We start from the raw sequence: 26,702 nt of genomic DNA, 5'->3' as shown, positions 1-26,702 counted from the left end.
AATGGTTTTATCAAATGGATATGTGAGAATGGGATGAAAGTTCCAAACTCACTTTCCATTGGTTATCCTAACCAGGTTTTGAACAGCTTTCCAGAATTAAAATGCGAGATGTGCTGTAACCCACTCTGTTTATTTACAGGTGCTCCCGCAATATGCTAGGCACTTCCCAAACAGAAAAGAAGTCATCGTCTCCTCACAAACGCACATAGGGTTGGTGGAAGGGGTGTATATATAGGGAAGCATATATGATTGTTATGTTCAATAAATACAGACATAGAAATGTAAATGATCCCAAACCTACTCCTCAAGGTTGACATTATCAGCAAGTTTCCCTGAGGGCATCAGGACTCTTCGAAGGGATTTGAATGAGGAAAGGGCAGAGGCCTTGGAGTTTAGTTCTGGGAAGGAACTGAATGCAGAAGAGGTAGTCTGAAAGAATAAATGGGAGGTGTGAGAAGCCAATAAATGGGTGGATGAGGCTAGCATCATTGGTGGACTAGACCATGATGCAGAAAGAGACAAGGATGCAACTTTCTAATTATCCAGAGTTACACATGTCTTTGAAAGTGATAACATGACTCTTAAATGGTGTGTGGAGAAGGAGAATCTATTAGTGGAATTCAAAGGGGGTAAGGGGGAAAGGGAAGCAGATCAAAATGACAGGTAAGAGATCATTTTAGAAGCAATGTTCTATATGGACGAGGGGGGGGGGGAGGCAAAGTGGCTGTCATGGGGCCAGAGAGGAGGAAGTTATAAAAAAAAAAAATCAAGATTTGAGAGCTTGGATAAGAGCTCTCACTCCAGAGATAAAAGGATGATGCATTTTAGAAGTATTGAAGAGGAAGAGGCAGCAAAATTTGGACATGGCTTAGATATGGGGGTGGGGATAGGGGTAAGCTAAAAAATGGCCAACATTTACAGACTTAAGTGATGGAGAGCACAGTGGTGTTTCAATAGTAGTAGAGGAAGGAATAGTGGAAAGGGAAGATACGGAGTTTGTTTTGGGCCACATTAGGCTTATCTTTGTGGCAGGATATCAAGGAAGAGATGAGAGAGAAACAGTAAAGATGTGGGATTGGATTGTTGGAGACAAGCTGGGTGTGGAGAGATATATGTGAGAGTTATCACTATGGGGGAGGTGTTTAAAACTGCATGAGGATAACATCACCCTTAAAGAGAAAATAGAATAAGGAAATGAGAAGGCCAAAGGGAGAGGCCTGCGGTATCCCCACAGACAGTGGGAGAGGAGGACCCACCAAAAGAAATGTTGGAGAGATAGTAGGAGAATTGGGAGGGAACCATATTATGGAAGCCCAAAGTGAATGAGATCTCAAGTGGGAAGCCTTGATTGACGTTGCGAAAAGCAGCAGAGAGGTCAAGGATGAAGATAGAACAGAGATTCCACTACCTTTGCCCCCTTTTCAAGCCATTTTGAGTCAGCCTGCAGTAAGTAGCAGCCATTAATGTGCTCCTTGGTATACTAGAGCGAACATGAAAGCTTGTGTGTGCCACTCAGAAAATCCAGTTTCCTTTATTTGCTGAGAGATTTTTGCATCCATTGCAGAACAGACCAAAGAACCACTATGAAATGAACAATCTCAGCAATTAAAGAGATGCAGGATTGTATTTCTAAACACGCTGGCCAGTATCAAATATCAATATCATAAGCAGCCTCTGAGGAGATCAAACAGTAACAGAAAACAAAATGGGTACTTTCAAGCTGTGGAAGAAGGAGGAATAAACTGTGGTCTTGAATTAAGACTGCCATTTTGGAACAATCTTACTGACCATGTTTTTTCTGCAAAAGTACTGTTCCCTAAAACAAAATTTTTAGACAATATATATTTTGGCATATGTCTAGCTTGCAAGTGTGCAGTTCAAGATCTGTGCTTGCGTAAGGGTGTGAGAGCTTTAAAAATCCACCACTGCAGCAGAGAAATGCTGCTCAGCCAAAAGCCGTGACATTCCCAGAAACAACACACCTGAGAATCAGGATGACAGCATAGCATTTTGGTGCATCAGAGGTTATAGGGATATCTTTGTGTTCCAGTGTGTGATTCCAGTCCAAAGCTCCTTTGTAATTCATTTGGATGACTTGCAACAGATCAGTGGGATATATAAAACAAATGCATGCTATTCATAAAAAACACTACCATTTCAGAAGGTATCTAAATATAAAAATAAATTTAAACATTTTTAAAATGTAAAGCTCAGTTCATACCAGGAAGCCTTGCAGTAATAAATAATAATTTGCATTTTAATAGCACCTTCCATCCAAGGATCATAAAGTGCTTTACAAACACCTGTCTGAGGTGAGTGAAGTATCATTATCCACACTGTGCAGAGGAGGAAACTGAGGCACAGAGATGATCAGTAACTCAAGGATCCAATTCAGCAAAGCAGCCCCATTCAGCAGAGCACTCTTAAGTGCTTAACTTTAGCTTAATCTGACTGTGACATAAGCACATGCCTAGAGTGCTCTAATGAACAGTAATGAAAAGGTCACATTGTTAAGCTTGTCTATGTTAAGATTTTTCTCTTTTGTTAGAATGATGATGTATCAATCAACATTTCTGCATGTATGGGATGCAAGCATTAAGGGCCAAGCTCGTGTTCTATTGAAGACAATTGGAATTTGGCAACTGATGTCAGTGGGACCAGGGTTTGGCAAGAACGCTTATCAATGACACAAAGAGCAGAGGTCAATAAAATGTTCCTCAATATTTGGCACTGCAATGTTGTAGAATTCTTAGGAACTTAATGACGTTGTATCTTTAATAGCTGTTTATTGCTTTGAATAGGTTTCCATTTGAAATGTACATCTTGGACTTTTAAACCCTAATGTACATACTGTCTGTGTGGAAACAAAAAGCAGAAGTTCCCTAGTTTGACTGGATAATGAAACATTAAAAATAGGTGTTTTTAAACCATTAAACCTATACTAAAAATCATATTACAGATCTCTCTGCAACCTGCATTTTTTAACCACACACAAGTAAACTAATCACTATCCCATTCCAATTGTTACAATGAAAATATGCAATTCTTGCTGAATTATTTTTTAAAACACATGCATGGTGGAGTAGGTTTATTTGATTTCATTGCGTGGACAGTACGCAACATGTTTTACTAATGTTTATTTATATAACAGATGTTGTAGTAGATTTTCTTTCTTTCATGGCTCATAACAAAGAAGATCTCTTAAGCCATGCTTCACGAGAAGAGAAATGATAAACCCATGCTCAGAGTGGAAGCTACAACATACAGAGAGTGTTTGAGTAACATGACACTATATTTTCCACCTATTCCATTTTTTGTTAGTTGGAACAACGACTGATTACAAAAGGAAAATATGTTATAATCACATACATAGACATTGTATTACTATATGTACAGATTACAATATACCTATGGGTTTGATTCTATTCTTATAACGTCTCAAAAATAAAAAAAGTTATAAATCAGGAATAACTCCAACAAAGTTACATAGGTATAAAACTGGTGTGAGATGGAAATTGGGTCCTATTATATATTTCTTTACAATACACACTGTATTACACACTTTATAACCCATGAAAATTATGTTTTATGTAATTGGTAGTAGGGAGGAGGAAAAAAATCATTTGCCCTGAGATATTACTTTAAGAATAGAGGACAGATGTCTAGTTACCGAAGCAGACTTGTAAAAAATTAATCACTTGCCTCATGCAGGTTAGCTGGTATTTTGCAGGTAGGTTAGTATGGTTCATAAAGAAGCATCTGGATTTTGGTCAAGCTTTTTAATTTTAACGGTTTCATTTCAGCTTATGGGTGCTGGTCAACATGCCAAGTCTGGAGCAGATTTATTCATTTGTAACTTTGGTGCATGATTTCTAAATTGAAATGAATATTGCAAGCAAATAAGTCATAAATAGTTGGCCTGCATTCACAAAGCCTTGGCTCACTCATCTATTAAACGGGACTGAAACTGTACCTCCATTTTAATGTCATTGAGCACAATCCTCCACTGAGACAGAAGTCCAATTCACTACATAAACATTAAAATAACTAAAGCCCAGATCCAGTAAGCACTTAAGCATATGCTTAACTTTAAGTATGTGACTAGACCTATTGACTTCAGTGAGGCTACCTTTGTACTTAAAGGTAAGCACATGCTTAGGTGCTTTGCTGGACTGAGGCTGAAGGGCTCTGTTCCCTATGTGGGAATAATCTGCATAGGAAACCACAGAAGGCTTTGTCTACCGTTACAGAGCTTCAGCAGGGCAGCTGTGCCATTGTAGCACTTAGTGAAGATGCTACCTATGCATATGGGAGAACTTCTCCTGTCAGGGTAGGTACTCCTCTTCCCCAAAGGGTGACAGCTATGTCAACAGGAGAAGCCCTCCCATCAGCATAGCCTGTCTATACCAGGGGTTAGGTTGGTATAACTACATTGCTCAAGGGTGTGGATTTTCCACAACCCAGAGTCATGTAGTTATACCAATATAAATTGGTAGCGTAGACCAAGCCTAAATTTCAATATACAGAGCATCCTAGGAATTCTTCTCTCAAGGGAAATGGAATGCAGAAGTCTGGAGTCCCACTCCCTTGACCAGAAGATCTCCAGAGATCAACACTGATCCAAGGAGATCTACAGGCACTTCCATGCAAATACCCCTTACCTCTCTGCCGCCACTCAGGACCATCAACTCCCATGGCTACCTGGACAGTATGCTGGTGCAGTACTCTCAGGGATTCCTTTCACTCTGACTGCAAAAATGGGGGAGTAAGATTCCTTGTACCCTACCCTTCCCTGTCCAGAAGTCATGCACTATCTGGTTCAAAGCATTTATTTGTTACTTAGAGAGACATCTGGGCGTGTCCAGTATCTATATATTGAGGCATTTATACACTGCATATTACTGAGTGCTCAGATACTTCTAATTTGGTTTTTTCCTCTCACTAGAGGATAACAGGTGCATTAAGAACTGGATTAGTAAAGACTCATTCTAGAGATCTGTGCTAGGAAATTAAAGGCAGAAAAAGCTGCCCAGATTGGATTTCCCTGGGATCTCCCAGCCTTCAGTCCCATGGTGTAGAATTAGGGTTTATTTCTTTTGTAGAATCTGGCCACAAACATTTGAGGCCAATTCTCCAATGCTTACTCAGGCTGACTAACAGTAAGTGTATTAAAGCTGTGTGAAGCTTGCAGAACTGGAGCCTTCTAAATTTGAAAGTCTGATCATAAACATTTCTAACCAGGCATTTCCAACTGTAGGGTGCCTAATAGCATAGATTTATTGATAATGGTACAGAGTAAATACTGTGTACATGCAGGGACCACTTTTCAACATTAATATCTCAGACATCTGAATAATTTTCTCAAAAGACAAATCTATTAGGCCATGCAATTAACTGCTTGTCAATTTTTATTTTTAAATTATAGCTGTTTTTGGAGTCCTATGAGTGCAAATAAATCCTCAAAGACCTGACTCATTGTCATCTCTCTTGATCTCCCTCTTGTTTAATTTAAGATGAACTATTTCTTTTTAACATGGTTTTAAAAAGAGAGGGAGAAAAAATACCATGCTCATGGGCTGTGTCTGACAGCTCTCAGCCAAGACTGAATTTATAAAACTGGATTAGGAACAATGAACTCTGTAAGAGTATCTGCAGTACAGTCTGACCAGAAGCATTACAAACACCTTGCTAATCTACTGCAACTCAGGTAGCCATTTCCCTAGCATGGAGCAGTAAATAGTCAGTTGGTCCATTTCAGTCAGACTTCATTTTTTGTATGTCTCATTTTCTGCCATCCCAACAACCCAGACACAACTTGGTCAACCAGAACTACCCTTTCTTCAGTGTTGTGGGGTGGGCACAGAGTTTTTTCCCTATTTAAAATAAGCTTTGCTGTGAACTCATAGATTCATAGATTCATAGATATTAAGGTCAGAAGGGACCATTATGATCATCTAGTCTGACCTCCTGCACAATGCAGGCCACAGAATCTCACCCACCCTCTCCTGCAATAAACCCCTCACCTGTGTCTGAGCTATTGAAATCCTCATATCATGGTTTAAAGACTTCAAGGTGCAGAGAATCCTCCAGCAAGTGACCTGTGCCCCATGCTGCAGAGGAAGCCGAAAAACCCCCACGGCCTCTTCCAATCTGCCCTGGAGGAAAATTCCTTCCCGACCCCAAATATGGCGATCAGCTGAACCCTGAGCATGTGGGCAAGACTCACCAGCCAGATACTCAGGAAATAATTCTCTGTAGTAACTCAGATCCCAACCCATCTAACATTCCATCACAGGCCATTGGGCCTATTTACCATGAATAGCTAAAGACCAATTAATTGCCGAAATCATGTTATCCCATCATATCTTCTCCTCCATAAACTTATAGAGTATAATCTTGAAGCCAGATAGGTCTTTTGCCCCCACTGTTCTCTTGGAAGGCTGTTCCAGAACTTCACTCCTCTGATGGTTAGAAACCTTCATCTAATTTCAAATCTAAACTTCCCGATGGCCAGTTTATATCCATTTGTTCTTGTGTCCACATTGGTTCTGAGCTTAAATAATTATCCTCCCTCTCTGGTATTTATCCCTCTGATATATTTACAGATAGCAATCATATCTCCTCTCAGCCTTCTTTTGGTTAGGCTAAACAAGTCAAGCTCCTTGAGTCTCCTTTCATAAGACAAGTTTTCCATTCCTCGAATCATCCTAGTAGCCCTTCTCTGTACCTGTTCCAGTTTGAATTCATCCTTCCTAAACTTGGGAGACCAGAACTGCACAAAATATTCCAGATGAGGTCTTACCTGTGTCTTGTATAGTGGTACTAACACCTCCTTATCTTTACTGGAAATATCTCGCCTGATGCATCCCAAGACCGCATTAGCTTTTTTCACGGTCATATCACACTGGCGGCTCAGTCATCCTGTGGTCAACCAATACTCCAAGGTCCTTTTCCTCCTCCATTACTTCTAACTGATGCGTCCCCACCTTATAACTAAAATTCTTGTTATTAATCCCTAAATGCATGACCTTACGCTTCTCACTATTAAATTTCATCCTATTACTATTACTCCAGTTTACAAGGTCATCCAGATCCTCCTGTATGATATCCCAGTCCTTCTCTGTATTGGCAATACCTCCCAGATTTGCACCATCCGCAAACTTTATTAGCACACTCCCACTTTTTGTGCCGAGGTCATTAATAAAAAGATTAAATAAGATTGGTCCCAAAACCGATCCCTGAGGAACTCCACTGGTAACCTCCCTCCAGTCTGACAGTTCACCTTTCAGTATGACCCGCTGTAGTCTCCCATTTAACCAATTCCTTATCCACCTTTCAATTTTCATATTGATCCCCATTTTTCCAATTTAACTAATTCCCCATGTGGCACCGTATCAAACGCCTTACTAAAATCTAGGTGAATTAGATCCACTGCATTTCCTTTGTCTAAAAAAAATCTGTTATTGTCTCAAACAAGGAGATCAGGTTAGTTTGGCACGATCTACCTTTTGTAAAACCATGTTGTATTTTGTCCCATTTACCATGGACCTCAATGTCCTTAGCTACTTTCTCCTTCAAAATTTTTTTCCATGTCAAACAGGCCTGTAGTTACCCGGATCACTTTTTTCCCTCCTTTCTTAAAAATAAGAACTATGTTAGCAATTCTCCAGTCATACAGTACAACCTCTGGTTTACAGATTCATAAAAATTCTGGCTATAGAATGTTTGTGCCTAATCGGGTAAAGAATGTGAGCCTTTAGATCCATAAGTTCTTCAGTCCAATCCACTGCCCAAACTAATTTCCTTAATTTTTGAAACTCAGCCCTTTTGAAATAAAAAACCCTAGTCGCAGATTTATTTTTCTTTATCCTTCCGTTCAGTTTGAACTGAATTAGCTCATGATCACTTGAACCAGGTTGTGCCCTACAACCATTGCTTCTATGAGGTCCTCACTACTCACCAAAACCAAATGTAAAATGGCATCCCCTACTGTCAGTTCAGCAACTACTTTATGAAGGAATCCATCAGCTATCGCATCTAGGAAAATCTGAGCCCTATTCTTATTCCTAGCACTTGTCATCCAGTCTATATCTGGGAAGTTAAAGTCTCCCATGATCATGCAGTTTCCATTAGGATTTACTTCATTAAAAACATTAAAGAGGGCTCTATCCATATCCAAATTGGATGCCGGCAGTCTATAGCACACCCCAAGCACTATCACGGCGGGGACTCTAGTAGTTTTCTTCCCCAATGTGATTTTTGCCCAGACGGACTATGTCTTATCCATTTCATCACTTATTTCTTATTTCTCAGATGAAGCCCATCCCAAGAGACCTGCCCTCCGTCCATGAATGCCTCCCAGTGGCCATATATCCCAAAGCCCTCCTTATAGCACCACTGTCTGAGCCATCTGTTGATAGTCATAATCCTGTCATACCTTTGTTACACTTCTCTAGGAACAGGCAGAATCCCACTGAAGATCACCTGAGCCTCGATTTCCTTAAGCGTCTTCCCCAGCCTAGCATAGTCTCCCTTGATATATTCCAGTGAGAATCTAGCCATATCATTTGTTCCCACATGAAGGACCATCAGTGGATTCTTTCCGGCTCCCTTTAGGATCCTCTTCAACCTCATGTCCACATCCCGTATCTTAGCACCTGGAAGACAGCACACCCTTCTTTTCTCTGGATCAGCTCTGGTTACAAGCCTGTCCATTCCTCTCAGTAAGGAGTCCCGGATCACGTAGACCTGCCTTTTCCTGGTGACGGTGCGTTTCTCCAGTCTATCCCGTTCCCTCTGACTGCAAGTTCTTTCCATTCCTATTCTCCCTTGTAATCCTCTTCAACCCATCCTGTATCCTCCTGGGGCTCATATTTGGTGTAGTCTCCTTTGACTCTTCCCCTTTTCCTATAGGACTAGCCACTCTTCTCTTCTTCCTTGCCCTTCCACCTTCAGTGACCAACTGCTGAGCCCCTTCTTCATTTTCAACTCTGCAAATCTGTTCTTGAGCTCTATTTCTCCTTCACTAGCCCGTCTTTTCCTCTGCCTGGTTCTCTTAGTCACATGCTTCCACTGTCCATTTTCTTCACCAAGCACTCTCCCCTCAGAGTTCTTCGGTCCTGCTTCCATCTGCAAGTCTGAGCTTTTCCCTTCAGCCGCTCATGTCTTTGCGCCATAATCTGCTTGAACCCCCTTCTAAACTCAACCAGACTTTCCACCTGCATCTCCAGTCCTCGGATCTTTTCTTCCATCAGCTTTATCAGGCGAGCAAAGAGCACAACATCATACAGGCAACAGAAGAATATCTGTCCATAGACACAGGCTGTAAGTCAAGAAGTGTCCTACAATGATGAGCAGATGGCTGAAAGGTAAGGAAAGGGCAGGTGCAGAAAGCTGCTACTTAATGGTCCCCTATGAGCATCAGTCAGAGCAGAGATATTTTGAACTACACTGTAAAATAATGATAGCTCATCCTATCACATGGTGCTCAAAAAAACCCATTCACTCTGCACACAATAACCACAACTGAAAAGATGCCTCCACAACTAAGTATTGGGCAGGAGAAAAAGAATGATTACCTTTTTGCTCTGCTTTTCCTTGCTTTTCTTTGTTTTATAAAGATTTCCTCTGCACTGTTTTTAGACAGTTAGGCTGTATCCAGAATGCACCAAAATTGATCAGACAACAGAAGCAGACAGACCAGGTTCTGAAAATTGGTATACAGATTCCTTCCCCATTTCCCTTCCACATCCGACCATGATGGAAAATATCCACTAAAATGTATGTAAGTAGTGTGAAAGCAGCGTTGACACTGTCCACATCACATCTATCGTCACCAAAAGACAACTAGAAGATCATCCACAGATCATGAAGAATTCTGTGACATTCCCTGTTGAATCCCTCATCTTAAAAACCAGCCAAAAAGGAAAACAGGAAAGGGTTGAGAACAAGGGAAATTGAGAGCAGATATCCCCATTAACTAGTGAACAGTATAATTTCTAGAGACAGTGAAGGTGAACCATCGGAGGACATTCTATATCTGTTCGATAGACTTCTTCCCTCCTCCCTAAAATAAATACTTTTCAGTTTACTTTGAGTGGTCCTCTAGTGTATTTGATAAAGGTTGTTCCAAAACAGGGTTATTCCTAACTTATGCAAAAACCAAATGTAACCCACTGGTCAGCATGTGTTACATGTCCATTTCTATGCCTAATCCAGAGAGGATTATTATTACTAATTATTTGTATTACTGTAGTACATAAAAGTCCCAGTCGTGGACCAGGACTTGGTTGTCCTAGGTGCTGTACTAAAACAGAACACTGTACTAACACAGAACAAAAAGATGGCCCTAGCACCACACAACAGATGAACACAAGACAGGAGAATACACAGAAACAGAGCTTGGCTCTTTAGCAGAAGCTGTAGTGACTCAGGCTGATAGCTCTGGTGGTTCAATCCCTGGTGTCAGCCAAAACAGTGGCCATTAAACACCCTCCACAGCCAACACCATCGTCCTGCTGTATTGTCCTTTCCTAGTGGAAATAAAATTTAAATCATCAACAAGAGGTTTGTTAAATCCCTCCAGTCAGAATGGTCGATCGATTATCTTTGCTACCAATAATGCCTCTTTAGAAGTACGAGTATGTGCTGCAGCGCGTCAGTTTGAGCATAGGCAAAAGACATTTTTAAGAGAAGTTGAGTGCATCACCACATGTGACAACTGGCAATTGTGGTTCTCACTTGAAATGGGCTGTTGTTCCAAACTACTGAGGTCTGTCCCCAAAACCCTATTCTTAAGGTGGGGATAAAGTAGCACTTCACACTGTCAGAAAATCTTGACCGGCTGACACCCGGACACAGATAAATTACTTTCCTCTGGAGATGCCCTTCCAGGGAGGATAGCAGCTACTGATGTAGCTATGCTTATGTAGTAATCTTGTGGGAGCAATTTTATGTGAAGTAACCAACGAGAGCCCTCTTGCCACAACCTTCCCCCCCAGCCAAAAAATAACCCTATCTAATGGTGAAAAGCTTTCAACAAATTCTTCCCCATTTGTTAGATTTATGGAAGCAATAAGCATCCATAAAACATCTGCCAGATCATTCTACTTTTCAGTTTTGATTATCTGTCTGCTAGTTTGAGGAGAGCTTTAACTATGCAGATGCAAGAAGTGTGAAAGCCATTCAGCTTAGATTTATTCTTGAACAGTACCGGCTGTCTAAAATGGGGCTATAAAATCTAGGCTCCCTGTCTGGTTTGTTGTATGGCTTTGTGCTATTAATTGCAACCTGGCTAACAGGTGCTTGCCGACGTCTTTACATTCTTACCATAAGAAAGGATTATATTTCTATCTGGATGAAAGGGTAGTGCTTGCTTTTAAGTAGAAGTTTAAAAAGGCACATAGAGTAGTTCATCATTTCCCAATAAAATTGTATAAAGGGAATCACTGCTAATGAAAAAATGGCCTTTTCTCTTATTTGAGAGGAAGGGGGAAAGCAATTTAACATTGTTATTTGCATATCCACTCTGCTTCACCAAGTGTCAGATGGTCATGAGTTAGACTCACGATGGACTTACTCCCATGGACCTCTCTAATTCCTTTGACTCATCCAGTAATGAGTCCTTTCTGTATCTTCAAACAAGCACATCAAGGTTGGGCCCCAATCCAGAAAAGTATCTAAGCACACACTTAACTTTGATTTAAATTAGACTGGTCACATGCTTAAAGTTAAGCACATGCTTAAGCGCTGTGAGGAATCAGAGCCTTGATGTGACAGCTTTGTCTGCAGTTCCTTTCCCTGGAACAATGTTCGTGAAACTCGACAGCTCATTAACTCTTCATCTCTTTTCAAATATCATCTGAAAATGTCTCTTTTTTGCCTTGGCCTATACTTCTTCATTTCTCTCTCCCTCTGATATTGTTGATTTAACGTTGCACCTCTATTCCCTAATGCTGTAAAGCATTTGAAATACAGTTGTGTGAAAAACACCCGACAAAAAAAAAATTGAGGGGTAAAAGCCTGATCCAAATACATTTGTGACCGGTCGGGCAGGCTCTGCCACATTAAGTTAAAACAATATGATGTTAGCTACTGGCTAAGCGTGAGACAAAGGTCATAAGAATTCTTGGGACCTGAAGGCAGTTAGACAGCCCTGCAGTCAGAGTTGGTCCCTGAAGTCTTCGAGCCTTTTAACTAATTGGTTATGTAGTCCTTGAATATTTTGGATGGAAAGGCTAACAATCTACAAGTGTTAAAATGGACAGCAACCAGTTAAAGAGGGTCACATGGCTATATTTTCAAAAGTATTTAGGTGCCTAAAGATGCAGATAGATGAGATTTCCAAAAGTGCTTAAGCACCAATGGATTTTGATGGGAGTTAGGAGCCTTGCCTGCATAGGCACCTTTGTAAGTCCCACTAGGGGCTTAAATACCTTTGGAAATCTGGCCCAAAGGGCATAGATTAAATGTAAAAGGGACCATTTAACACCCATAATGTCCACCACGAAGCAGTACCATCCAGCTTGTGTGTGGAAAGTCTATTTGAATGGAAATCATTTTGGTTAGTGGCATAAAATAGTAGGCAAGGACATTTTATGGCTATAAAATGAGGGAGTCCAGCTACTCACAGGATTAAGTCAAATTCTGCCTTGACACACACCCTGTGTAACCACAAAAATTTCAGTGGGGTTGCATAGGGAGTGGAATAGAGAAAAATATGCTTCCAATATTAATGTGTTTTCAAGTGATATACAAATTCTAACACCAAGTTTCCCTATCTTAAAAAACAAACTAAAACTACTTTTGGCCATACACCTACCTCAGATTGCTGCTGATATTGCAGAAAATGCCTTACATTCTTTACATATAAGCATTCAGGTAATAAATAATATTTTGAAAGCAGTTCTTAACCTATTCCATTTTGTTTGAATATATATTTTTATTGCTCAGTCCAGTCCATTATGGGAGTAGCTAAATGCTTTAATTAAACATTCTTGAGTATTTGGATTTTATCTCTCATAGATACATCGCACCCTGTTGTAAAAATGCCATCAGAAGCAGCCAAAATACTTTTCTTTCACTAAAGAGGAGTTATTAATTAGAATAACTATATACCTTACAAATACCTTACATTTATAATCTAGGGCCTTTCCTCCCCATGACTATATACCTTACAAATAGCTTTCCTCCTTTCAAAGTGCTACACAAGCAATATCCATTAGATTACTGACCTGCAGATGAAATGCAGCCACCTCCAGGTAGAATGCAGCAGCCATTTTATACAACACTAGACAATCATGTTTAGAATGAAGAATGAGAAATCTCTCTACCTGGGAGAAGTTTTTAGACTCACCGAATGTGTCAGATTCATTGTTGGTGTAACTCCATTGAAGTCAATTCACCCCAGCTGGAATTTGGCCAGAACTATCTAATGAATTTGTCTTAGGGTTTTCTATAATGCCCATCATAAATTACTTCTCTGGAAACTCCAGGGTTAATACCTTAACTCTTGCAAAAAGTGCAACATTATCATTAACGACCATGAGTGTTCAGGGCCTGGATTTTGCTTCTCAAGTGGTCAGGTTCTCAATTTTCAACCTCATCTGAAATATGGCCTCTCCAGCAGCACCATATGCCCCCATCACTGGCTGGGGCATTGATTCAGTACTGACTCAGAGCGGAGAATACCACCTATTAAACACTGAAGGCAATTATGACTAGTAGCATATTTCTGTGAGCCAAAGTATAAAAACCCTTGCCAACCATTACCTTATCACCACTGACTAACCAGCACCCTGGATTTGCCAGTGCTGAAGCATTATTAGCTTGCTGGGTGTGTCAGCTCATCCTGCTCTCCCAACATTTAGAAATCAAGACTGATGATAGCTCCGGGCTGCTGAGGCAGCTCCACACCCAAGCAGGTAGAGCGCAAATATGCAGAAGTGGAACACTGCATTAGGAACGCCGGTAGGTGAGCACTGCTATACGCAATTTTAAATGCAAAAGAAAAAATATCATCATAAGTAAATGCATAGAGGAAGGTGCAGCCATCAACGTGGCGGAAATCCATCCTACCTGCAGGAATAATCAGACTCTATGTGGATGATGCAAGGGGGCTGGGAGGTGAACAGTACCCTCCAGTTTTGGAGTCAAGGCCCAGGACTACCCCCTGTGGCACAGAATAGCAGCTACAGCCCTTCTATACCACTTGATTTGGTGTTGGGGGAAAGTAGACCAGTGTAAACATGGCTCTTGCTTGATAATAAAAATGGTGGTGACCACGTCCACGGCATGCAGTGGGAGTGGGGTAAGCACCTATTGTGCAGCAGATTTGCCTGTATTCCCATCATGTAGCCCCAATGTAAGCTTAAATGGTGCAGCCCTCTGCAGCATGGATGAATTTCACCTGCCTCAAGAAGCCAGAGGATCCATGGGAAAATTAGGCTTACACCCTGCAGAGCCCGTCACCTCTATGAGGGGAGCCTGCCCTCCTTCCACACTCTCTCCTGACAGTGAGCATGTTTCCCTCAAGAGCCGTTGGCTCCCAGCTGCAGCTGAGCAGTTTCCTCTCCTCCAGGAGGAGTGAATACTGGGGGGAGGGAGCTAATGCGGACTGGAAAAGAGTTAAACACTGGCTGGCTAGAGAAGAGTAACCTCCAGGGCAATTAGCCACAGAGTTTAACCTCCTGATTTGAGGACCATGCCACACACAGCGGTTGCTCCCTGGCTCTTCTTCCTCGGTGGCCTAACACACCCTGCAAATGTCTCCAGTGTGTGTGGGGGAAGCATCTTTGGGTCTTTTCTAGTGCATTTTCTCCTCTGTGTTGCTGAAGGAAAGGGAAGGGAATATTTTTTTAAAAGTTTAAAATGAACCCTCCAAAAGTAACAGCAACAGATAAATGTAGCTACCAGAGCACGAAAATAGTAAGCAGAGCATACAGAGGAAGCAGTAGAGGTCAACAGAATTTCATAATGGATTTTAGTAACATAACACAATCAAAAACGCTAAACTGTATCAGAGTGGAAAACCTGCACCAAAACCCCAGATCAAAACACCCCTGCACTCCGGAAAAGCCTGGATTCAGATCTGAACTTTGCAGCTCTGGTCTGTCACCAGCTCATCATGAAGTGAGCTGTAGCTCATGAAAGCTTATGCTCAAATAAATTGGTTAGTCTCTAAGGTGCCACAAGTACTCCTTTTCTTTTTGCGAATACTAACACGACTGTTACTCTGAAAACAGCTCATCAGACAATCCCCTTCCTCAGAGGGCCTTACTGAAGAAATCAGTGCTCTCACTTCTCATGCTTGGGCATTCTAAATTCTCTCTCCTTTTATATAGTTTACTTTTAAAAAATCCAAACAAAGAAACAAGTCTGGTCCAAGCCAGGTAAGCTAAGGCTCACCATATTCCTGAGTGGATGACACTGCAAAAGTTGGGAAGGATGAAGAGAGGGTTAATCTGGGGAAACTTTTCTCTGTCCACATGGCTGGGGCAATCTACTCCTGCCTTCTAGTGCCTGTGTCTCCACTGTGCCAGTTATTTGAGTTTCCTCCACCAATACCCTTGCAATCTTGTGCAACAGCCTATTTACAACATCCCCTATGCTTCCAGCCCTCACCTCAGGACCTGAGAGGCGCAGAGGTCTCCCTTCCCCAAGGCTTCTGTGAAACTGTGCTCAACTAGCCCTGTTCCTTTCTCTTCCTGGCAATGCCTTCCTGTGTCTCTCTATCAGTTTTGAGCTGATGAGCTAATTGGCTTATTAGCTCACCAGCTAATTATCTTGAATTACCCCAATCAGCTTTTCTTGGGGGAACTAATGGGTGACAAAGTGATCAGAGTGCAGGCTTGCCTGTTAACTCCCTGCACTCTGCCACAGTCCCCTTTGGAAATGTGGGGTTGCGCTGAGAGGGGCGTAGTGTTTAATCTCCCTATGCTAACAGAAGGATTGAAAAATAGATTCATCTTTATCAAACCAACAGATCAAGCTGGGTACTTACTCCTTGATAAATTCTTTCCTCTTCCTTTCTTTGCCACTTGTCTGCCCCCTTCGTTTTCCCCTTCCTTCCTTCCTGCTGTCCTCTCTATTCAGAGGCAGCATACTTCATTCCCTGCATACTGGAGCAAGAGATTATAGGGGAAGTGCCTGGACACATGTAGCCCAATTAAATGTTGGCAATGTATTCAGTGTTTCCACTACGCGAGTTGGAAATTTTTAAATGTCAAGTTGGCCACTGTGAATTGAAGCTTCCCATCTACATTTCCCTGCATCAAGCAGCTAATGGAGTAGGTATTCATTGTCATCAAGTGTTCTGCCACACATCTCACTTTAAGACCATTCACAAATGTTCAGCTAAAATTCTTCGTCTTTCAGCAGGTCTCTCCCATAATCCCATGTCACCAATGACTTTTGGCAGAAAGAAACAACAAACTATGACTCTGCAGACTCTCACTCACTCTCTCCTTAGCTATCTCACTAAATATATACAGCATTCCTCGCTGACTATCATTTCGAGCTTGCATAATTCCTTCAAATAATGTGATAGATCACAGATTCTGAAGCAGATAAACACATACTGACTTTGTGTGCACAGACTTTACATGATCTGAATCCATCCAGCAATACAGCTGGTCTTTTGAAAGGATGTTACTCCCAGAACAAACTTTGTAGCTTCAAGGAAATCATTTTCAGTATTGATCCAAACCCTACTGGCCTTACTCACATTAGCAGACTTCAGTGGGACACTTTATCATGAGAGTAAGGGGAATAAGGTGTGAGCCTTTACAAGCAGAATTCATTACAGGTAGAATTAAAACACAAACAGAACTGCCCTGATACAATAGAACCTCAGAGTTACAAACATCAGAGTTATGGACTGATTGATCAACCACACACTAGAACGGGAAGTATGCAATCAGACAGCAGCAGACAGGGGGGAAGGGCAAATACAGTACAGTACTGTGTTAAACATAACCTACTAAAAAAAAAGGGAAAGTTTAAAAAAAAGATTTGACAAGGTTAATAAACTGTTTCTGTGCTTGTTTCATTTAAATTAAGATGGTTAAAAGCAGCATTTTTCTTCTACATAGTAAAGTTTCAAAGCTGTATTAAGTCAACATTCAGTTGTAAACTTTTGAAGGAACAACCATAACGTTTTGTTCATGGTTACGAACATTTCAGAGTTATGAACGCCTCGGGAACAGAGGTTGTTCGTAACTCTGAGAATCTACTATACTTTAAAATGTGTTTGGGGGCGGAGCAGGGGGAGGGAAGGAAGGAGATTCGCTTATCTAATCCTTTGAACATTTCTTACTAGAAGAAACCCTGCTTATTGCCATTCTGTGTAGCAAAATGCACCATAATTTAAAAAATGTCTATGAAAGAGGAACCCCCTGCAGGTTCCATTAGTTCTCAGTGCAACTCCGCAAAATATTATGAGGGCTTAATCTTGCTCGTCTTGTTACTGAGAGAAGTCCCATTAAAATGAATGAGATTACTCACACGAGTAAAACAAAGAGGATTCAGTTTATGACACTACTTACTTAAATACTGAAGATATAGAAACTAAAAAGTTTAGTAGAACCCAGGATACTGCATTAGGAGCCCAGATATATACCCCGGTGATTAGAGCTTTGGATAAGGATCTAACCAGGCTACATGAACTAAAATAGTTCTTCATTTTCTACTTCATTGCTATCTCCAATCTAGTTACACATTTCCATGATACTGGATCCAATTCTGCCATTCAATAAGCATTCACAGCTACAGCTGGACCCAATAATAATAATAACCTGAGGAATTTACCCAGCTGACTTCAATGTGAACTGCATAGGTGCAATCTGGCAGCAGAAACAGGCCCACTATATTTAAATTCTAACCAAATATTTGTTAAGCTGGGAATTAGTGCGCAGATATAAGATACACATTTATTTGTATCTTCTTATTCAATATGATGCAACAGTAGGAAGAAAAGAAGAAAACAATCATATACAGAGGCCTTGTTTTTCTACAGCCAGTCTATGGAATTAAAGGTATGTATGATGCTGCTTGTCATCATTAAAGATCTCTTGGCACTTTTTATTTTGGCAAAGGAAAGGGGTGCTTCCCCCAGTATGCCAGGATAAACAAACATCCTTGCCATTACAAATATCAATACCTGCACAACAGGATGTCCCCCAGCAGATGCCTTCACAGCCCCTCGACTCCCCTCCGTCTCATAATGAGCTCTGTGATGGGATTTGGGCTGCTCTTCAATCCGAAGTTCATAAGGTCCTGAGTGAGATGGCAACTGCCAATCAAGGGCAGGCAGGGATGGGCTATAATGGAAGAGAAAGTGTATTAAATATTAACATCAAGTAGACTATCACAGACCACAAGAATCTGGTTCTATTACTTTAGAGACCATGTTTAGCAGTTCATCCTTCACCATCTTACATTTAAAATTTCATCAGTATGGATGTCATGACATAAGTAATTTAAAAGGCAATGGTTATTTTATGAAGATTTATAAGTAAAGCATAATTGATGGGCCAGATGCTGTCGGATTTGTAAACAAAATGGAAAATTTTCTAAGCATGGTTTAAAAACGCTTTAATATATTGATCGTTGAATCAAAGGACAAAGGTGGATACAAAGGAATTTAAAGAGTGGTTCTAGTCTGAAAATGACTATTAACTTGGCATCATGGAAGTTCTACATTTAATGTATCTCACTGACTAGATCAACTATGCTTCGTTTACAAGAAAAAAAATTCCCCCCCGCAACTTCCAAGCCTGAAAACTCGTGTTGGATTCCCAAAGTTAAGCAGGGTTCTTTCTGGCTGATATTTCATCAACAACGTAGATCTTCAAGCAGAACTTAATTAAGAATTACATTGATGGTGATATACAAGACAAAATAGAATCCAACTCAGTCTCCCAGTTCTATACTGACTCTGCAATTATAACAGAAGTAAAAATAATAAAGACATTATTGTCACTAAACAATCAGACATGACTGAATACAATAATAAGAAGCTGCAGGTTTTACAGAGCCACTTTCAGAGAACCTCTCTTTAAAATAATGTCAGGAGAGAGCATTACTGAAAGCAGTGTACTGTTTATGTCAGAAAATAAAACCATTGGTTATAACTGTGATAGGCTCAGGCTTGCTGTAACTTTATTGGTCTTAAAATTAAAGCAAGCCACAGCCTTCTGATAGAAATAATAGGTTTTAGGTTAACTGCATAAGCTTTCAAAACCCTGGAATTGGTAAAGTCTCTCAATAGAATGACCTTCAAACATACCTTCAGCTATTCAAATAGTACAACAAATTTAAAATAGACAGTTATTATATATTATATTTTGCAATTATATAGTGCCTTACCATATCTGATCATGCACCATACAAGTCAGCAGAAGTTTTTCCATTAACTTGAACAGGAGCAGGATCAAGCCCTAGATGAGAATCTCAATTTGATTTACAGAAGCACTTACCTCCATTGTACAGATGCGAAAGCCAAGACAGAGAGAGGCTAACTTGCCCAAGTTCATATAAGAAGGAGTGACCTAAAGAAGAGCTGTGTGTAAGCTCAAGAGCTTGTCTCGCTCACCAACAGAAGTTGGTCCAATAAAAGATATTACCTCACCCCCCCGGTCTCTGTATGAAGGAGTGTTATTTGGAATTAGCCAGTCCCCTGCTCTGACCACTACAATGCCATTGTCGGAAGACAGGATACTGGGCTAAATGGACCTTGGTCTGATCCAGTATAGCTGTTCTTATGCTACAGCCAGGATTTGAGGAGAGTGAACCAGTGCTGTGAATGGGACAGTCTGAAGTTCTGACACTTGCGTTAGATGATCCACCAGAGATACCCTTTGTCTACGGTTGGCTTATTATACAAAAAGACATGCTGAGATGGTCATACAGCAGAGACAAGCCAATGATGAATGATCAGATGTGTACCAGTAATTTAAAATATTATAACACAGATAGTGTTCCATACACTCCAAGATATTCAAAGCAAAGCTATAAATGAGATGAAATACACAGGAATGACATTACACCAGTTAACTAAGAGCATCCCCATCAGTGGTTCTCAAAGCTGGTCCGCCGCTTGTTCAGGGAAAGCCCCTGGCGCACCGAACTGGTTTGTTTACCTGCCGTGTCCGCAGGTTCGGCCGATTAAGGCTCCCACTGGCCATGGTTCGCCGCTCCAGGCCAATGGGGGCTGCAGGAAGGGTGGCCAGTATGTCACTTGGCCTGCGCCGCTTCCCGCATCCCCCATTGGCGTGGAGCGGCAAACCGTGGCCGGTGGGAGCCGCAATCGGCTGAACCTGCGGACGCAGCAGGTAAACAAACCTGTCCGGCGCGCCAGGAGCTTTCCCTGAACAAGTGGCAGACCGGCTTTGAGAACCACTGCCCTAAACAACCCTGTCAGGCTCTGCTGCTTGCTTAGTCAGCTGGAGGCCTTTGACATGAACACAGCCCCACGGCATCCTCAAAGGTGAGAACAAACCATTTTTAAAAAAATCTTTTCAATATAATAGCTTAAGGAATTAAAACTGTGAGGACTTTATGCTGGGGGCATGCAATGCATTTTCCTTCTTTTCAAATCACCTTCTTTCATAGAAATGAGTTGTCTTAAAGGAGGCCACAGGCACAAGAGAGGTTCCCTATTGGATGCACGTAGTGTGCAAGCAAGCACCTTTCCAATCTGAGGCAGAAAATTACATCTCAGAGTTCTGGTGACTCCACAAACCAGTCAAGACTCTTATAGTTTGTCTCACCACTAAAATCCCTGGACAGACAGAAGCCCAATATCCTCCTCCCCTTGTCTGTTATTTAGGCCCTGACACTTTACAGACATACATTTGCTTACTTTAGCCACTGTGAATAGTCCCATTGACTCAACACATAAAGGTAAGCCCAGTCACAAGGCTTTCCAGAACTGGGCCCTTAGTCTAGATATGCTACAAAAGCTAATTGTTTTTTAATTTTTATTCAATACCTTTTTACCAGCATGTTTAATTTGTAACCGGGAGCACATGTATGTAATTATAGGCAGTGCTGCTAGCACCGTATTGCCCAACACTTCCCATTATAACACCTTATTTTCAGTTGGTTTTAACTTTGCCAAATGTTAACCATTTAGGCTGAAATTTTCCAGGCTGGGTGTCTCCTCAGACTGAGTTTTTTGGAAAATGTCATAATCAAAATGATTCAGCCATTTCTGAGAATTAAGCTACGGGAAAAATGCTGGTTTGCACATTACACATTTTTGGTGACCTTTACTTTGAAAAGCTCTAACATCACCATGCTTTGGAGCAGGAACGGCCAAGTTATAGACTTTCAAAAAAAAAATCACACTTCAGAAGAGACTTATTAGTTTAATAGCTAAAATCTCCAAAGATTCCATTGTCACTGGGCATGCTCAACATAAGAACTGCCATACTAGGTTCATCTAGCCCAGTATCCGGTCTTCCAACAGTGGCCAATGCCAGGTGCCCCAGAGGGAATGAACAGAACAGGTAATCACCAAGTGATCCATCCCCAGTTGCCCATTCCCACCTTCTGGCAAACAGGGGCTAGGGACACCATCCCTGCCCATCCTGGCTAATAGCCATTGACGGACCTATCCTTCATGAATTTATCTAGTTCTTTTTTGAACCCTGTTATAGTCTTATAGACCTTCCCACCCTACAGGTTCCTAGATCCCAGGCTCCAGCCCAAGCCCAGATGTCTACACAGCAATACAACAGCCCCGCAGCCTAAACCCTGCAAGCCCATGTCAGCTGGCATGGGCCAGCTTCAGGTTTTTCTTTGTTGTATAGACATACCCTCACACTCCCAGTGCTGACCAGAATTCATATGCCATCCCCACAGAGCAACTGAGCATACTCCATTGCCTCATAGCTCCTACCTGCATCTGGACTGTGCATGCACCATCCCCACAGAGTGGCTAAACATGCTCCAGCACTGGTCTACAGAGTCAAAGGTGGCTACAGACCCAAGAGGGGAGGGGTACAGGAACTGAGAGCAGGGAGCCCGTCTCTTCTGTCCTCTCAATGACCCTCCAAGCTGCCTGGGTTCCAGCACAGGGAAGAGGAAGCTGCCTGAATCAAATGCAAAGCAGACAAGAGACAAAGTGGAGGGAGGGAAAGTGGAGAGACAAGGAGTGGTGAGACTGGCACTGGCATGGGTGGGAGAAGCCTGGGATAAGGAGCAGGGGAGGATACTGATTGAGTCATACTGAGATCCCTGGAGGGGAGATTAGGACTGGCTGGGCAAGGAGACTGGGACTTAGAGGAGAAGCCTGAGGATTTAACTGGGAATTGGTCCTGCTTCGAGCAGGGGGTTGGACTAGATGACCTTCAGGGGTCCCTTCCAACCCTGATATTCTATGATTCTATGATTCTATGAATGGAGACTGGGATTAGGCAAAGAAAATGGGAATTGGGATAAGGAGCCGGGGAAGGGCCATGGGGGGAGAGAGACAGGACTCAGACAGATTTAAGGCAGAAGAGGACAAGGTTGTGAGAAATGGGCAGAAGAGTCTGTGCTGATCCGTTTACCTCCATAATCCTGTCTCCCAAGAAAGTAAGCCTCACCCATGTCTAATTACTCAAGTCAAGCCACGCCTACACACACGAGGGCACACACCCCTCCAGAGCCTGAAATGAAACCCAAGATTCCAGAGTCTCACGAGTCCCCTGCTGTCAGCAAATATCTGTGAACTTATCTGGCAAAGTGTGTGTCTCATCTCCCACTACTGCTGGTCCACATAGCGGATGATAATCTACTACTATCAATTACTTCGTTAGCCCAAGTGGCAGAGATCAGTGTAGTGTAACTAAAGGGTCCAACCCTCCTGATGATGCCAATATGATGCCACATTGTGGACATTTCTGTTTTTTCAATATTTGCACAGGAAACCTTAAATCTGGCATATCCTAACTTGCATGCTTGACTTTGCAATCTTAATAATGTTCTTTAAACATCTTTTTTTGAGTAATTTATATCATATATACACATACTACATACCTACAGTATTATAGTTGCCCTTTATTTTCCAGTTTTCCTTAAGATAAATTTTTCGTTAAATTATTTATATTGCAATAGCACCTAGAAGCCCCAGTCATGGGCCAGGGCTCTACAGTGCTAGGTGCTGCACAAACATGGTTATCTAGGTATCAAAGATTCTCTTGTACTTTTTTTAGACTTACTATAGGATGTATCTTGAAAACTGTAGCTACTGAAGTTATTTCTCTGCCAATGCTTATGGTTGGATCCTGTACCACCAAAGCCAACGGGAGGTTTGCCACTGAATACAACGAGGGCAAGATGAAGTCTTTTGGGCGCAACAGTACCTTCAGGTACAGCCCACAGTAAGGGTTGGGTTGGAGCTACCCTGCCCTGGCAGAGCACTGCGTGGCAGAGTTGCAGAGTGCCTACTGGAACTCCTCAGTGTGGAAGGGGAACATGCTGCTACTACACCTCTTTATGGGATGCTGGCTTACTACTCCCAGCATGGCTAGCCAGCACCTCAAATGATGCAAGAGAGCAGCAGGACCATGGCTTGCTTACCACCCTTAGGGGTGCTGTGTACCCCTGAAGCATTAAGAGCAGTGCAGCTCACCCAAGCACAGGGACTGCAATTCTGTTTGGTTCTTATGCAGGCAACAAAATGGGGAAGGATGATAGGGTCTCTTATGCCCTCCCCCAGCACTGTGCATTCACACAAGCAGAACCTGGCCCTTAGTTATTGAAAGGCAGCTGGTAAGTGTTTAAGACCACCATTGTGTACATATTGCATTCTGGATATACTTCTGCCTGAAAGATTCCTGGAAAACTTTCTGGAGAAACTCTATTTGACTGCAACAATAAATAACAAAGACCAGAGCAAAACACCTGCATATCTCCTGCTGATGATCAGCACACATATTTAAACAGATGTTTCTGGTTTTAGGTATGTTCATATTTGACGGATCTTTTCTCTCTTTTTCTGAGGACATGGCCTCTATTGGATTAAGACATTTTACCACTAAATAAAAAAAGCACTAATCCAACTACCAGAACAAATCTTAGAGTCCTCACGCGCAAAAAGAATAATAATAATAATAAAAGATATGAAACTGCCTGGAAAATAACCTGATCTCCTCTGATTTTTTTTCTTTGTTTAAAATCTTTAAATTAGCACCTAAAATTGTAATAGCATTAAACTAAAAAGGAAAGTTACTGATTCCAATGTAACACTGATCGTAAAAATCTGGTTTGCTGTTAGCTTCCTATCATCAAAATTCCACTGTGAATCCTGACTGATAATAAATTGACAATGAATGATAGTTTTCCTGATAAAGGAAGCAGAGTGATGATTTTAACAGTTTCATGGGCTGTGGCTGTCAGAGCTATTTCCTATTTTAGGTTATCTTCATCATGCACTTAATTTCCTGCAGCATAATATGGTTAAAGGAAAAAAATCATGGAGCAAATATTTTAGTGTTAAAAAATTAATCTGAGTGCTGAAAAGATCCCTATCAATTTGGGAGAGCTCAACTATACAAGCTGGTGAAGCCCTCATTGTAGTGGAGAAAAGAACACCAGGACAGATCCTCAGCTGGTGTAAACTGATATAGCTCCATGGACTTGTTCACACCAGATTCTCATTTTCAAGAATAAAAGTTTTCTCCTGTGACATGATAAATCCAGCTGTGATCCTTCTAAAAGCCATAAGCAGGCCTGTTTTTTTCAAGTCAGTTAAATTTAAAAAAAAACTGGATCACTCAATGGGACATAAGTCCGACTACAAGATTGATGAATAGTGATTTAGTTCACCTATCCAGATAAAGCATGTGATTAAATCAATCACAGATTAGCCAGTCTGACTGACCTCTGTCTTTAATAGAAAAAATTTAGATTAGCAGACAAAGAATATATTAAGCAGTATGTTATCATGTCAGTTGAAATAAAAAAGATCTTGGGTAAAATTTTCACAGGTTCCTAAGTGATTTCTGGGCCTAAGCTGCATTTTCAAAAGTGACAGGCATTTAGAAGCCTAAGTCTTACTGAAAGTCAATGGGATGCAGGTTTCTAAATGCCTACATCACTTTTCAAAAAGGAGCTTATGCTCATAAACTTTTGCAGATTTTACCCTTTAACTGACCCTGTCATATTTAAGGATCTCAGCACTGATCTTGTGACTGATCTTACATTAGGCCTAATTCTGATCTCACTTCCTGTATATCACTGTAAATCAAGAGTAATCTATTGAAGTTAATGGTGTTACAACAGTGTAAAAATGGTTTATTGGAGAATCAAGCCTTATGTGTGTTCCAATGCCTAAGTACAAAGACAGGGTGACTGAGAATCAGGCCCTCTTAAGCCCTTCCTTATCACTCTGGTAGTGTAATGAGGCCCTAAAGTGGGTGGAAACAACCCCCGAGAATATCCCCAGTGCAAAATGTCTTCCTAACCACTGAAGAACTGGTGTGAAGGCTCTGCACTGGCCCTGCTCCCAGCCCGTGGCATAGGGGACATGGCTGGAACTGAACTCAGTAGGACTAATTGCATGAGTAGATTTATTCAAATGCATAAGTGTTTGAGAGCTCAGGCCCTAAATCTGTCCAGCTGGCCTAATTCTCAGTTGCACCTTTCCAATGTTTAGGGCAAGGATGGACGTGAGAGTGGGGAAGGGAAGGTGGCTTATAAAAATGAATAAAAAGGCACTTTAGCATTCCCACATTCTGGGTTGTGAGTAGTTAATAATGTTTAGGAAAGATCTCTGATATCATGCCAAGAGAAAGTTTTTTCTTTCTTAATGCCAGTTTCTATGGTAAGCTTTAGTTTCATGATAATTCTTTTTTTTTTTTTAAATTACCAATTTACATCTCATCTTTACCCTAAGAACAACAATATTTAGCCTTAAAACAGCAGTTCAGCCTTACCTATAGTTTAAAAGGAAGGTCCTGACTGCTGGTGATTATTAAAGATCTCATGATACTTTTTTGCAAGAACAGGGAAGTTAGTACCAATGCCCTAACTAGATTCCAATGTGGTAACTAGTACACTTGGCCTACCTATTATAATTGTTATTAATCATATTTATATTAGAATGGAGCTCAGAGATAATAATGAAGACGGACGTTTCATAGGATAAGTCTCTGTAAAAGCACATGTGAAGACACAGTCACAGTCCTGAAGTGCTTGCAATATGAGAAATATATTTACTGTATATTCCCCCTGCAGGTTTATTTGCATAGATTTTTCTCACTTCCTGTCCTACGCAGTTGAGCAATGCAGCCGAGGGCTGTTAAAACAGATGCTATGTTCCGCTACAGAGGTGGCTGCATTTCCTTGGTATGTGAAGCAAGTGACTCCTGTTTCTAGTTCCTAAAGTACTTTGGGATTCTTCATGATGAAAAGGTGGTATAGAAATGTAAATTATTATGATGATGCTCAGGGGCAATCCTTATGAATTTGAGCATCCTATAATCTATACTTCAAAACGTATTGGCATAGACAAAAATTTATTCTTATTGATTTTTCAGATAAGAGCATGGACACAGCAAAGAAATATTTCATAAAAACAGCACAGTTAAAAATTGGAGGCCTCCCTCACTGCTCTGAATTTAATATTATACTATGCTAAAACTAGCCATAAAAAAAACAAACAAAACAAAACAAAGGCCATGAATAAAGATCTCACAAGGGAGCTTGGACACATC

At 41.2% G+C, this 26,702-nt stretch overlaps 1 protein-coding gene across 2 annotated transcripts in view; it reads right to left on the bottom strand.

The window, feature by feature from the left end:
- NFATC1 (nuclear factor of activated T cells 1) overlaps positions 1-26,702 on the bottom strand; it is a 142,776-nt gene that overhangs the window by 104,151 nt on the left and 11,923 nt on the right. For both annotated transcript variants that reach the window (XM_077809089.1, XM_077809091.1), the window contains exon 3: positions 18,158-18,317. In XM_077809089.1, coding sequence (XP_077665215.1) covers positions 18,158-18,317 — 160 coding nt within the window. The remainder of the gene's footprint in view (positions 1-18,157; positions 18,318-26,702) is intronic.

Source organism: Eretmochelys imbricata, chromosome 2, assembly GCF_965152235.1.
Source record: "Eretmochelys imbricata isolate rEreImb1 chromosome 2, rEreImb1.hap1, whole genome shotgun sequence".
NCBI lineage: Eukaryota > Metazoa > Chordata > Testudines > Cheloniidae > Eretmochelys > Eretmochelys imbricata.
Note: the sequence above shows the minus strand (reverse complement) of the source record. Positions and strands in the feature narration are given on the sequence as shown.